This window comes from Pongo abelii, chromosome 5 (genome assembly GCF_028885655.2).
Source record: "Pongo abelii isolate AG06213 chromosome 5, NHGRI_mPonAbe1-v2.0_pri, whole genome shotgun sequence".
NCBI lineage: Eukaryota > Metazoa > Chordata > Mammalia > Primates > Hominidae > Pongo > Pongo abelii.
In genome coordinates, this window is record NC_071990.2 from 137,902,297 (window position 1) to 137,918,014 (window position 15,718).

General features: G+C 37.8%; 1 protein-coding gene across 6 annotated transcripts in view; it reads right to left on the reverse strand.

Moving 5' to 3' along the window:
- Positions 1-15,718, reverse strand: part of MAP7 (microtubule associated protein 7) — a 204,769-nt gene that overhangs the window by 40,481 nt on the left and 148,570 nt on the right. For 4 of the 6 annotated variants that reach the window (XM_024247933.3, NM_001133034.1, XM_054556900.2 and 1 more), the window contains 3 exon segments: positions 5,931-6,094; positions 4,984-5,101; positions 274-384 (listed from right to left, as the gene is read on the reverse strand). In XM_024247933.3, coding sequence (XP_024103701.2) covers positions 274-384; positions 4,984-5,101; positions 5,931-6,094 — 393 coding nt within the window. 6 annotated transcript variants of the gene reach the window in all.

Here is a 15,718-nt window from a genome sequence, read left to right on the forward strand (position 1 = left end):
AGCTGTAAACTCATTTACTAATAAGTTGAGAGAAGCACCGCTTTCATCACTGCTAAATGCAATCACTCAGCCAAGTTCTAAAATGAGAAATGTTCTTGTCGCAAGGAAAATGCTGCTCAGCCGTTTATTGCTTTTTTACTCTGAAGTTTTTTTCTTCCTATTTAAGAAACGTAGGGAAAGCAACTTCAGATGCTTATTTTTATCTGTAAACATCCAGAAAAAAAAAGCATTAAGTAAATAACAGACACTTTTTCGTTTTCCTTTGGACTGTACCTCTATCTGGAGAATTTAGCAAAGTTGCAGATGAAGAGGAGAGCCGCTTGCTAATGACGGGATCAACATATTTCGAAAGATTCATGGTGGAAACTGACCGCCTGTCTGGATCTAAAACAAATGGAGATAATGCTAATTGACAGCCAACATGCAGGATTGCAATTTCCTAGTTCACTGATGGAAGGAAAAACTAGGATTGGATGCTTTCTGCTCTATTTCTAGATCTGTCATAATAACACAGTTTTCTAAGTGGACATTTTAAAGGTAACTTAAAGGCTTAGAAATAAAATTCATTTCTCTTAAAGGATAAAATAAATATTTATTTCACCAGCTTGTCAGCCATGGAAATTCAAGGATTCAAGTGGATGAAGACAAAAGGAAGGCCAGTGAAGGCCTTCTAAAATAGTGGAGGCACACTATGAAGCAAAAGAGGACCATAAAAGCGAATGCCTTTGAAATCTCCAAAAGAAGGAACAATGGAGTGGTAACATGCTGGTAACACAGAACGCAAACACTGGGATAAAAAGAACACCAGGTTCTGTGTAATTGCTGATAACTTTGCTTACAGAGTCATTTTACCCAGGGCATTGAAGTTCATTATAGAAGAAGGCTTGTTGTTGTTGTTGTTGTTTAAAAAAAAAAAAAAGAAAAAGAAAAAGAAGCATTCTAAGTGTGGAAAGGATTTTTAAGAAACGTTCCTTTATTAAAAATCTACTAAGAACCACACCTCTGTGCTTATGAGTTAGTGTGCCTACAAATGTAGAATTAGCACACACATTCATGAACAATAGTATTGTTCATCCTTTTTTTTTTTTTTTTTTTTTTTTTTTGGGAGACAGGGTATTGCTCTGTTGGCCAGGCTGGCATGATCATAGCTCACTGCAACCTCGATCTCCTGGGCTCAAGTGATCCTCCCACCTCAGCCTCCCAAGTAGCTAAGACTCTAGGCAGGCATCACTACTCCCAGCTAATATTTTAATTTTTTTGTAGAGATGGGGTTCTCATTATGTTGCCCAGGCTGGTCTCAAATTCCTGGCCTCAAGTGATCCTCCACCTTGACTTCTCAAAGTGCTGGGATTACAGGCATGAGCCACTGTACCTGGCATAATTTTAGAATTCTTAAGTTCAAATCAGAAATAAGCATATAAAAGGCAAGAATTAGCAGCCTGCTGTTGGTATAGTGGACCCAGGTTATAATCATGCTCATTAGGATAAATGGTGTTCCTCAAATAACACTGCATGTAATGAAAGTCTAAAAAGTCTTATTCCTTATTTATCCAGGAGGCAGGTGGATGTTCTGATCTACAGTAGCCAAAGTGAAAGGGGTTTTTGCTGTATTTTGTTTCATTTTTCTGTTGTTACCTGCTTCTAAAACTAAAACAAAAATATTCCTTGTGGGAGATGCTTCCAAAACTCAGTACCCGTTGGTCTAACTAACCTTGGCAGTAAGAAAAAATTGCTGCAAACTTTTCCCCGTGTATTTTTGACTACCATTTATAGTACACTGGTAATAAGCAAGTCTTTGATTAATATCAGACATTTCTATCTTCAGCTGGGATTCATTTTAATGGTTGAAGCAATTTTATTATTAAAAAAAAAAACCACTTCTGTGCCTCACATTTACATTTAGCTGATGGACTCTCAGGGCAATCCAAACATAAAGAAAGGATTTAGGGTCAAACATCAAAAGGAACATCCTAGTGATGACATGTGAGGTACAGGGTAGGAAGAGGAATACGAAAGTCATTTCCAGGTGATTTTATAGCAGTACATTTTCTGATATTGCTTTATATGTTATGCTTTAGTTGGGGGAAAATTGTGTCCACATGCAGGCCTATCCTCAGGCAGATTCTCAACAGGTTATTAAAAACATTTAATTCTGCTTCAGAGTAAGTGGAAAAAATGAGCTACAGTGGATCCTCCCATCCTAAAAAGTATCATTAGTAGTAAAGCATCTAAATCTGCCATAAATTGTTAAAATTATGGAGGCACACCATGAATTTGTTTATTATTTAATATATAAGACAGTTTTTATTCATTTCTTTTTCTCACCGAACAAAACAAACACACAAAAGAATAAGTTTTGAATGTATCAAGTTTTTGTTTTGTTTTTGAGACAGAGTCTCATTCTGTCAGTCAGGCTGGAGTGCAGTGGCACAATCCCAGCTCACTGCAACCTCCGTCTCCTGGGCTCAAGCAATTCTCCTGACTCAGCCTCCTGAATAGCTGAGATTACAGGAGTGTGCCACCATGGCCGGCTAATTTTTGTATTTTTAGTAGAGATAGGATTTCACCATGTTGACCAGGCTTGTCTCGAACTCCTGACCTCAGGTAATCCACCCGCCTCAGCCTCCCAAAGTGCTGGGATTACAGGTGTGAGCCACTGTGCCCTGCTGATCGTATCAAGTTTTACAGACCAGTGCTAGTCGATGGCCAGCAGCTGGCCAAGACAGGAATTTTAATGTAGACAGTTTCTATGACGTGTTTGTTGGTCAGCAAACCATGGTAGAGTACCCATCACACATCAGGTATGGTGAAGTAAAGGGTATTCAAAATGAATAAGACCTGGTTGCTGTTCTCAAGATCATAGCAGATCATTTTCTGGTCTTTGAGAACTTGGCAAATCCCACTGATTTTCTGGCAAACTTCTCTGTTCCAGGATAGGAACAATTTATTATAATTCACAACCTGTATTAAAATGAATTTTACCCAACAGCTTGCGAATGCAACACTGGTTTCTCTTGTTCTCAGTGGCAGAAATAAATGTCATATATTAAGCTTTGAGTGTGGAGGCAAAAAATTAAGCTAAGCAGCTTAACATCTCCTCAAAAATGTCTGATGATTTAACAGTATATATCTGCCATATACATGTAAAGCAGGAAGTCAGGTAAAACAAAAATATGATTATAAAAATATATACCCTGCTAGGTTTACTGTATGAAAGGCATATAAAAAAATCCCATCAACAAAATCTCATATGTAAATGATCGTATAACAGATTTAATATGTATCCCACCAACTACTGCTGGGTCATGAATAACCAAGAAAACAGAAGTGCTTTCATATTTGGTTCACTGTCATAAGAAAGTAAGTTGTGGTGATATTCTTTAGACTTAAAAAAAATTTTAATTTTTTAAATTACATTTTTGAATCAGGTTCTCACTCTGTCCTCTAGGCTGGAGTGCAAAGGCATACTCTTAGCTCACTGTATCCTCAAATTCCTGGCCTCAAGTGATCCTCCTGCCTCAGCCTCCTAGGTAGGTGGGATTACAGGAACATGCCACCATGCCTGTCTAATTTTTTAAAAGAATTTTTTGTAGAGATGGGGTCTATGTTGCCCAGGGTGGTCTTGAACTCCTGGCCTCAAGGGATCCTCCTGCCTTGGCCTCCCAAAGCACTAGGATTACAGGCGTGAGGTACTGCACCTGATCCTAGATTTTTTTTTTTAAATAAAGCAGTTATAAAATATCTATAGAATGTTAACAATGAAAGAGAACAGAATAAGCAAACAAAAAGAGGTCCACAGTTATTTAGCTTAAAACTAAAAGTGTCAACAGCAGTAATGATTGATGGGGAAAAAAGCTAAACTGGATGTACTTTGATCCCAGGTAATTTTTTTTAGCTAAAAAACATTTTTTAAAGGTTTAATCCTGATATTTAAAAAAGAAATGAAAAACATAAATAGAAAACCAAAATGATTGTTTAAAGGGAAAGCAAACATTCCACATGTAATTACTTTAGTGCAACACCTTTAAGTCACCTGAGTCATATTATCACACTTAAGAAACACTGTTCCAATCCCAGATCTACGTCTATGCGCTAGGGTATTAAGCATGCGTGATGACTAAGGTGGTGATGCTTCAGCTATTGATGCATCAGCCCTAGGTCTGAGGTGCTAGCTACAGGTCAGGCAATTGGCAATCACAGGGATGTCTGTACCAGCTTTTCTAGTACCACCAAAAGTTATGAAGTGGTGGTCCAGGCCTGCTAAATCGAGAGAGGAGAATGATGATTCAACAAAACCACCTGGAGACAGAATGTAAAACAATGATTTTTCAAAGTAAATTTAAAAAAAAAGGTTATCAGATTCACACAAATAAAAAAAATAACAGACGCACTATGTAAAATTCCAGGGGTATTGAATTTACAGTACAAAAATAAAGCCTTTCGGTAAATCCAAATTTCAATATGATTTTATGTCCATTCAGAATGGAGGAAATAGCTTAGCCATTTACTATTTTTAGCTCAATAAACCTATACATTTTCTTACAGAGCATTAGTGTTGCATATACTTTAGGGTCAGAATACATAAGCTCATAGTATTGATTCTGGTCAGTCAATATAACTATAATCCTTCCAGAGAAAAAGATAAAACTAGTTAACTTATTCCATAATCCTGAAACCCTAATGCAAATAGAAGACTAAAATAATGTAGTGTTGAAGCTAGCATGTTTATTTAGAAACACTACATAGATTTCTCCCTTTAAGGAATTTTGTAACATGAGAAAATTAGCCTGTGTTAAGGGAAAGAGACCTTTACTTCTTATCTCCATCACCCTCTTATCCTCAAATAGTGAAAGATTAATTTAATTGTTGTTTAATTATTTCTGCAGGATTTTTGTTTCGCAAACATAGATTTAGAAGAAAGACGGAAACACACTCTTACTTTCAGGAAAATAGAAACTAATTTTGAAAGTGGTCACTGTTTACCTGCACTGTGGATGCTAGGGCTCCCATGGAGAGAGCCTCCCCACGACCAACGGTTATGCTTCTGTTTTGGCTTCTGGCTCCTTTCCATTGTGCGCCGTACAACAGCTTCGTGGCGTTCCTTAAATGGAATAGAAGAGCTGAGGATTAGATTCCAGCTGGTTGTTTGCAGCTTCTTCAATTTAAGGCAGAATGGAGTGAAGAGTACTACTTCAATTCCCACTCTACTATTCTTGATCTCTAGCTGAACTTCTATACCATAAGGTGAGATTAGTGTCAATCTGGGAGGGTCACTTTAGTCATTAGGTCCCAGTTCATAAAGCCCTTGGTGAACAACAGGCATTCAAATAAACGACCCTTACTACTAGGGTGTGTGTGATGCTTTCATGAACACACATAAGCATGGTAGTGCAGATCTTAGCTTCAACTGATGCTTAACACATACGATACCATATTTAAAAAACAGTTCAGAATCTGAGAACATGGGTAACCCTGACCCCATGACTTATTGAGTTGTATGACCTTGTGTAATTTACCCACTCTGAGTCTAAATTTCTATTTTTATACAGACTGACATATAATGCATGCTAAAGGATTGAGTAAGCGTTAAATGAGATAATCAATGTGTAAATGTTTGCAAATGGTAAAGACTACAGAAACTCAATTACTTGGAGTGGTCTTAATACTCAGTACAGATGAATTGCACTTCAATAAGTTATATGTTTGGACCAGAGAAATGGGCTTTTAAACTTTCTGTGGCAATAATAATCATCAGCCCATTTGCTACCTCTCATACCCTGAACTCCCTAGAAACTGTAGCCATCTGTAAAGCTGATCACTCTGAAACCATTTTGCTTTGCACCCTGCACCTGACTGCAAAGTTTCACAGAAAGTTTGCTGCATGTCTGAACTAGAGGAGCCACTCATATTCTTCCCGGGGGGCGGCTCACTTTGTCCTCCTCAAGTCTCTGCCTCCGCTTCTCCTCCACGGCAGCCCTCCTCCGCTCCCCCTTCTGCCTCTGCTCCTCCAACCTCTTCTTCCGCTCTTCCAGGTGCTTCTCGTAGTGCTGCCTGGCTCGCTCTTCTCTTTCTAACCACACTATTTCTCTTGCAGCTTTGGGGAGGGTAAAAAAAAAAAAAAAAAAAGAGGGAAATCAAATATAGGCAGGTTGCAAACTTGAATAGTTAGGGCTGTATTAAGTGGTCTACAATGAACAAATATGGGTTCTTTGGTTTTGTATTAACCAAGCATGGCCTTTGCTTCCCTCAAATTTCCAAGAAAAAATGTATTACTGTTAATTTTTAGCATAATTTAATATGTTAACAATGAGGTTGAAGATGTACTGAATTCCACTCTTTGGGAACGCAAGCAGCCCTCTAGTTTGTATGTAGAATAAGGCATTAACCACGTGCTCTAGTCTCAATCCTGAAAATCAATAGTACCATCTGTCTCTCTTTTTTATTATAAAACAATGTGATATCCTCCAGTCTATGACTACATTTTTTCCAACATGGCATTGGTTCTGAGTATTAAAAGGATTTGGGAGAAAATAATTAGTTGATGAAAGATGTCTGAAGTGCCTTACAGGTCTATCACATTGAGTCAGCTCAGGGATGGGAAGGACCGAACAAGCAGGTGGCCTTGTGTCTGAGGAGCTCACAATTTAGTTAGATAAGACTTAACGATATCAAAAGCTGGATGAAAAATACAATCCAAAATTATCGTTTAACAATAGGATGCATTTTTTCTTCTTTATATAATACAGGTTCTTTCCTCATTTTAGGAAAAGATATGCCCCCTCAAAGCTATTTCAATATGCTGCTTCCTTCAGCGGTAATAACTAGAAATATCTATGAGTTATTAATACTGTAGGTAAAAGGAAAAAATTCAAACAACATTCAAAGTGTAAATCTTGAGGACACTACATGGCATACAAATTAAAATGTTACTTTTTAAAAGAAAAAACAGGCCAGGTGCAGTGGCTCATGCCTGTAATCCCAGCACTTTGGGAGGCTGAGGGGGGCAGATCACTGGCAGTCAGGAGTTCGAGACCAGTCCAGCCAACATAGTGAAACACCATCTCTACTAAAAATATAAAAATTAGGAGGGTGTGGTGGCTCGTGCCTGTAGTCCCAGCTCCTCGGGAGGTTGAGGTGCAAGAATCACTTGAACCTGGGAGGCGGATGGTGTAGCAAGCCAAGATTGTGCCACTGCACTCCAGCCTTGGACGACAGAGTGAGACTCTGTCTCAAAAAAAAAAAAAAAAAAAAAAAAAAACAACAACAAATAAAAGAAAAAACATAAATTTAGAAATATTTTGGTTTCCTCTAAATGTTTAATATTAAAGAATGCATTTCTGATACCATTAAATCTTTCCAAAGTTAGTCATTTGAGGACTAAATCTACTGAAAGTGATCGGAACTGACTTTATTTTAGGTGAAGAAAAGGAAAAGGACAAATTCAAGGTGAGTTTGTTCTCCTGGCATCATTCAGGGTGGTTTGTGGAGTGAACTGGGACTGGTTCTCCCAGGAGCTAGGCTACTAACTGGTGCTGAGATCTCAGACATGTCCATTTGGATTTTAGCTTTCTTTTGCTTAAAATGAGGACACTGGTCTTCAAGGTTCCTACCAATTTTCAAAGCTCATTGTTCTAAGGAAATTCTCAAGCTCAAGTTAAAAATTCACTTCAATAAAAAGCATATAGTATACACAATAAGTATTTACTGAATGACTGAAAAAATAAATACCACTGTGAGAACACGCTTTAAAAGTTAAGAGAAGTAGAACATAATTCTGATACTTTCTTAAGATGCACTTACTTTGCTCACGCACACTCGTGCACATAATACCTTTTGGATTTTCTACATGGGAATACCTTACTGGAAGGCTTTTAATGACATTAAACATTTTAAATCACTTAAAAAGGTGGATAAATTTTGACAGTGATAGCTTTTGTCAAAACTTAAACAACACAAAATAATAAACGGTAAAACAACTGTCTTCCTCTAACCTGAGATTCTGTTATATTCCACCTCCAACTTTTTGACAATGTACACCATGCACCTTGTACCAAAGTACACTTACTGCTCTGCATCTTGCTCTTTTTGAGGCAGGGTCTCACTCTGTTGCCCAGGCTGGAGTGTAGTGGCACAATCATGGCTCACTGCAGCTTTGACCTCCCAGGCTCAGGTGATCCTCCCATCTCAGCCACCTGGGTAGCTGGGACTACAGGCGTGCACCACTATGCCCAGCTAATTTTTTGTATTTTTAGTAGAGATGGGGTTTTGCCATATTGCCCAGGCTGGTCTTGACCTCCTCAGCTCAAGGGATCCACCCGTCTCGGCCTCTCAAAGTTCTGGGATTACAGGCAGGAGCCACTGCACCCAGCCTGCATCTTGCTTTTTTTTTTTTTTTTTTTTTTTTTTTACTTAAAATGTATCTTAGAGACTTTTCTATATCAACACATGAAACATGAATCTAACAATCTTTTTAATGGCTATATAGTATTTTATTGTCTATATACTATACCTTATTTTATATAACCAGTTACCTACTGAGTGATAGGTTATCTAAGTTATTTCCAGTATTTTAAGAATTCAGACCCTGAGCAGTAACAATGTGCTGTCATAAATCTCTATGTAGATGTGTGAGCATGTCCATGTAGAATAGCTGAATCAAAGGGAACATACATTTATAATTTTGATAGATATTGTCATACTGTCCTCTGTGGAGGTCTTATCAATTTATATACCCACCAACAGTGTATGATGGTCATAGGCAGAAGAATCAGATGTGTACCTTGAGATATGGAGTATGATAGATAAATCTACTTTTTAACTTTTAGCCTTCAAACTACATAGTCTTTGAGTTTTATATCCCATTTTGAGGAAAATTTCAAATTCTTTGAGGACATTTATGAACATAATATTTTCCTCTCCTATAAGAGATCCAGAAGCCAACAAGAGAAAATAAGAAATAAAGATGTTTATAAAATATTAAGAATATATTTAAAAGCTGGTAAGATAAATTTGTAAAATAAGAGTTAATTCACAAATCAATCTTTCTTAAATAATGTTTTCATCAGGCTTTCTGGCTTATTAATATGTGGCTCTATTTCTTCACTAAATTTAAACTCCTCTGATTTCTACAGTCCTATTTTGGCTTGAATATCCTTATTTGGCCTTCCTCTCCACTGTTCTCCAAAATAGCCTCTGCATTCTAATTAGATCCCATCTCCTTAATGCACCTCCCATCAAACCATGCTTCTCCCAGATCTTTGCCTCTGTTATTGTCCTGTTGGGAAAGCTGTCATCATTTTTTATCCAAGCAGATCCATCTTTTGAGAAGGCATACTCATAATTGTAATATGTCAGAATTACTGTTGGAACTGTGTGGGGGGAAGGGGAAAATGTCTAGTTCAAACGCAGATTCCAGAGCTCCACCTCTCATATTTAGAGGTGCTAATTCTAGGATGAGGCCCGGTAATTTGATTTTGGATAAACCTCACAGGTAGTTGAGACAAGTGACCCATGGATGGCATTTGGAGAAACACTGTATACTCTAAGGTCTTCTGCAGAAGTGTCATCTCTTCCAGAGCTCACTGCTGATCTTGTGACATCTACCACAAACTTTAGCATTTCTTTTTTTCTATCTATGTATCTATCTATTTATTTTAGAGCCAGGGTCTTGCTCTGTCACCTGGGCTGGAGTGCAGTGGTGTCATCACAGCTCATTGCAACTTCAAACTCCTGAGCTCAAGCAATTCTCCTGCCTCAGCCTCCTAACAGGGACTACAGGTACATGCTACCACATTCAGCAATTTTTTTTTTTTTTTTGTAGAGATAAGGTCTCACTACATTGACCAGGCTGGTCTCAAACTCCTAGCTTCAAGAGATGCTCCTGTCTCAGCCCCCTGAGTGCTGGGATTACAGGCCTGAGCCCCAACGCCTGGCCTAGCATTTCTTATGTTCTGATATCTCTCCAGCAAAGGTAATTTTTTTTTTTTTTTGAGACAGAGTCTCACTCTGTTGCCCAGGCTGGAGTCCAGCAGTGCAATCTTGGCTCACTGCAACCTCCACCTTCCAGGTTCAAGCGATTCTCCTGCCTCAGCCTCCTGAGTGGCTGGGACTACAGGTGCGTGCCACCACACCCGGCTAATTTTTGGTATTTTTAATAGAGACGGGGTTTCACCATGTTAGCCAAGATGGTCTCGATCTCCTGACCTTGTGATCCGCCCACCTCAGCCCCCCAAAGTGCTAGGATTACAGGCGTGAGCCACTGTGCCCGTCCGGAAAGGAAATTTTTTTAAAGAAAACCTTTCCACCTGCAGGTGACTGATTTTTATTGAGCCTCTTTTTAAAGCTTTTTAGTGGCTGTATGGTATTTCATTGTCTATGCACATTATTTTTTATAACCAGTTACCTATTGATAGGTTTAATTTTATTTTTTACGTTTTTTATTGATGTAGAATAACTGTACTATTTACAGGGTACATATGATATTTTGATACATGCATACAGTATGTAGTAATCAAATCAGGGTATCTAGGATAACTATCACCTCAGACATTTATTATTTCTTTGTGTTGGGAACATTTCAAATCTTCTCTTATAGATATATATATAATAAATTATTGTTAACAGTCATCCTATTGTGCTATTGAATACTAGAATTTATTCCTTCTATCTAGCCGTATTTTGAAACCATTAACAAACCTCTTTAACCCTCCACCTTTCTGTTCTCAGCCCCTGGCAAGCACCACTTGACTCACTACCTTCATGAGATCACTTTTCTTTAGTTCCCACATATGAGTGAGAACATGCAATATTTGTCTTTCTGTGCCTGTCTTACTTCTAAGACAGTGACCTGCAGTTTTATCCATGTTGTTGTAGATGACAGTGTTTCATTCTTTTTTATGGTTGAGTAATATTCCATTGTGTGTGTGTGTGTGTGTGTGTGTGTGTGTATATATATATATATATATATCTATATATATCACATTTTCCTTATCCATTCATCCACTGATGGACACTTAGGTTACTTCTATATCTTGGCTATCGTGAATAGTCTGTTAGATATTCTGATTTCCTTTCTTTGGGCTATATATCCAGTAGTGGGATTGCTGGGTCATCCTGCAGTTCTATTTTTAGTTTTTTGAGGAGCTTCCATACTGTCTTCCATAGCGGCTACACTAATTTACATTCCTATAGCAGCGTACTGGTGTTCCCCTTTCTCTGCATCTTCATCAGTACCTGTTATTTTTTGTCTTTTTGATAATAGCCACTCTAACTGGGGTGCTATGTCTAATTGTGATTTTGATTTGCACATCCCTGATAATTAGTGATGTTGAGCATTTTTGCAGATGCCTGTTGGTTATTTCTATGTCTTCTTTTGATAAATGCTATTCAGATCATTTGCCCATTTTTAATTTGGATTTTTTTTTTTTTTTGCACTATTGAGTTCCTTACATATTCTGGTTGTTAATGCTTTGTCGAATAAATAGTTTGCATATAGTTTCTCCCATTCTATTCACTGTCTCTTCTGTTGTTTCTTTTGCTGTGCAGAAGGTTTTTGGCTTCATGTAATCCTATTTGTCTATTTTTGCTTTCGCTGTCTTTCCTTTTGAGGTCTTACCCCAAAACTCTTTGTTCAGACCAATGTCCTGAAGCATTTCCCCAATGCTTTCTTCTAGTAGTTTCATAGTTTCAGGTTATATTGTAGTCTTTAATCCATTTTGAGTTGATTTTTGCATATGGTGAGAGATAGGGGTCTAGTATCATTTTTCTGCATATGGATTATGCAGTTTTCCCAGCACCATTTATTGAAGAGACTGTCCTTTCCCCACTGAATGTTCTTGGTACCTTTGTTGAAAATCAGTTGGCTGTAAATACATGCATTTATTTCTGAGTTCTCTATTCTGTTCCATTGGTCTATGTGTCTGTTTTTATGGCAGTACCATGCTGTTTTGGTTACTATAGTTGTGTAACCAGAGCTTAATATTTTGAAGTCAGGTCGTACAATGCCTCCAGCTTTGCTCTTTTTGCTCAGGATTGCTTTGACTATTTGGGGTCTTCTGTGGTTCCATATAAAGATTTTTTTTTTTTTTCTGTTTTTGTGAAGAATGTCATTGGTATTTTGGTAGGAATTGCATTGAATCTGTAGATCACTTTGAGTATGGTCATTTTCACAATATTAATTGTTCCAATTCATGAACATGAGGTGTCTTGCACTTTTTTGTGACCTTTTCAATTTTTTTTATCAGTGTTTTTAGTTTTCCTTGTAGCAAACTTTTACCTCCTTGGTTACATTTATTCCTAAGTATTTTAATTTATTTTTATAGCTACTGTAAATGGGATTGCCTTCTTGATTTCTTTTTCCACTGGTTTGTCACTGAGTTATAGAAACACTACTGATTTTTCATGTTAATTTTGTACCTTGGAATTTTACTGAATTAATTTATCCATACTTAGAGATTTTTGGTGAAGCTTTTAGGGGTTTTTATATATAAGACCATGTTGTCTGCAAACAAGGACAATTTTACTTCCTCCTTTCCAATTTAGATGGTCTTTATTTCTTTCTCTTGCCTACTTGCTCTGGCTAGAATCTTTTTGTGTGTGCTCTCCATAGTGCCTTTCAGAACTTGAACATATCCAAGGGTCTTAATAATTATTTTATAATTCATTGGGAACTACTTCCTGATTCATTCACCCATAACTGTTTGGTCCTGGGTAAATTGCTTAACCTCCCTATTCCTCAGTTTTGTCAGGTCAAGGTGTGGGTAAAAAGAAGATCTTTCTCATAAATTTATCATAAGGATTAACAAAATAATTACACTTAATATGGTTAGAATACTTTTCTGCATGTAGTAAACATTCAGTAAATATTAGCTATTGTTGTTTTTGTCGTCATCATCATTATAATTTCAGTTTAGCAAATTAAAGGTAGTTCTTAAGGTTGTGCTATAAATCACTGTAGGGCTAGATATTATTGCGACAATAATTAGTTTTACCCCAAATAATCTTTTAAAGGAAGAATATTTCTTTGTCTATCCAACTTTTATTGAATTCCACTACTACTTTCTACCAGGAAGTGCAGATCCTAATGCAGTGCCTTCTTTAAACAGTCACACAGCAAATACGCAAATTAAACAACACTTGCCAATTGCAGAGCATGCTGGTGAGTGCAGACTTATTGCTAAATATAGGTCATGCAATATTTTAAATGGAAGGATAACAAAGTATTTCAATATTTTAATAAAAATAAAAAGTTAATTTATTCTAAGAGATTTAATACTTTAATACCTGGCCCTTCCACAAAAAGTTTTTTTTTAAAGGGAAAAAAACAAAGTTTAAAAAATAAGCTAGAAGGTGTAAAATCAAGCCTATTACGGTTAAGAATTTCAGAATAGGTTAAAATATTCCCTATGGATAATGTTGAGGTTATGTATTTTCTCATTAAGAAATGATAATTTTGAATACACGAAAAAATTCAGCAACTGTTATTGACTGAATTGTTCCCCGCCCACCTCGCCCCCACCCCCACCAAGTTCATATGCTGAAGCCCTAACCCCCAAGGTGAATACATTTGAAAATAGGACCTTTAGGAGGTAATTCGGACTAAATGAGGTCATAAAGATGGCACCCTAACCTAACAGATGCAGAGGAAATACCATGTGAGGACAAAGTGGCCCACTGTAAGCCAGGAAGAGAGCCCTCACCAGAAGCTGAACTTGATCTTGGACTGTGCAGCCTCCAGAGCTGTGAGAAAATAAATTTCTGTTGTTTAAGCTACCCAGTCTATGGTATTTTGTTATGGCATCCCTAGTAGATGAATACAACTCATTCAGTATTTAAATCATTAACAATCACTTAATTTCATAAAGAGGCAGCTCTGTAAAAGAACAGTATGTCCAAAAAATGAACTGTGATTCATATTAACCTTTACCCTTCTGAAGTCACAATTTATCCCTGGCCTATGGGATCACATTATAAAATGAAGTGAAAATCCACTGTAGCCCCTGAAATACTGGACACTAATGAGACAGTCCCATCCCTGAGCTGCTGACACCAAGATATTTTAATGACGCTGTAACAATATATCAGTACCATACAAAGGAGAAATCCACTATCAATCTAGACTCCATGCAGAAATACACAGTGATGCTGTACGAAAAGGAATTAAAAATGAAAAGCAGGGTACTGTGGTGGATAGAGGACAGTTTCTGGCTTCATAGGAACTTGGGCCACCCCCAGTCTTGCCACTTACAAGCTATGTGCCACTGAACAAGTAATGACTTCTGTGGCCTTGTTCCCCCAAGTTCCTGACAGGGCTGCTTTGTGGCTCACAGTAACATATAAAGCACTTAACATAGTGCCATATACATTGCAGGGATTCAATAAATGCAGATAATGATAGCCTTTACGATAATCAATAATTCCTGTCCTATTGCCACGTAGAGTGATATGGTTTGGCTCTGTGTTCCCACCCAAATCTCATCTTGAATTGTACTCCCATAATTCCCACGTGTTGTGGGAGGGACCCCGTGGGACACAATTTGAATTGTGGGAGTAGCTTCCCCCATATTGTTTTTGTGGTAGTGAATAAGTCTCACGAGATCTGAAGGTTTTATCAGGAGTTTCCACTTTTTCATCTTCCTCATTTGCTCTTGCAGCACCATGTAAGAAGTGCCTTTCACCTCCTGCCATGATTCTGAGGCCTCCTCAGCCATGTGGAACTTTAAGTCCAATTAAACCTCTTTTTCTTCCCAGTCTCGGGTATGTCTTTACCAGCAGTGGGAAAATGGACTAATACATAGAGCATGCAGCTAACAGGAAGAAACTCAGGTAGAACAGTGAACTCAGTGCACTCATGGGTTGTGTGTAACACTCCACATGCCCCTGTCATCACATTCAACAATCTAGAGTCCAGCCTGGTCCCTCTGAACAGGCTTACTTCTGTATCAGGGGAGCATATATTTCACTGCTGTATGAGAGAAAAGAAAAGGTGACATTCAGAGACCAGAGAAATATCATCACTTAACCTCTGAAATATTCAGACTTGTTGTCTCAGTTTCATACTAAGATATAGAAGGATTATGGGTAACACTGGCTACCAGAATAGCCAGTAATATAATGAAGAGTCAGAAAGTGAAAAGTGACGAGAACATCTGAGTTTGGGTTTTGAGTCTGCTACTAATTCTGTGTGATCTTGGGAAAATTAGCCAAACTCTCCCACTTCTACATTAGAAAGAGTATACAAAATGATCTCCAAGATCTCTTCCAACTAACTCCCATGACTTGATTTTTTTGTTTTTACCTTTGAGGACATGTGTGGGATTACAATTAGATTCCTTTTCTTTTTCTTTTTTTTTCTTTTTTTGTGAGACAGGGTCTTGCTCTGTAACTCAGGCTGAAGTACAATGGGATAATAATGGCTCACTGCAGCCTCGACCTCCCAGTCTCAAGTGATCCTCTGGCCTCAGCTCCTGAGTAGCTGGGACTACAGGCACACGCCACCATGTCTGGCTCGTTTTTTTTTTTTTTATTACTTGTAGAGACAGAGTCTTGCTGTGTTGTCCAGGCTGGCCTCAAACTCCTGGGCTCAAGCGATCCTCCTGCCTTGGCCTCCCAAAGTGCTGGGATTATAGGCATGAGCCACTGTGCCTGGTCCAGTTTCCTTTTGTTTTCATTTTGAGTGTTAAAATTTTAACCTTTATGCTTTATCTCAATAATTGTTGTG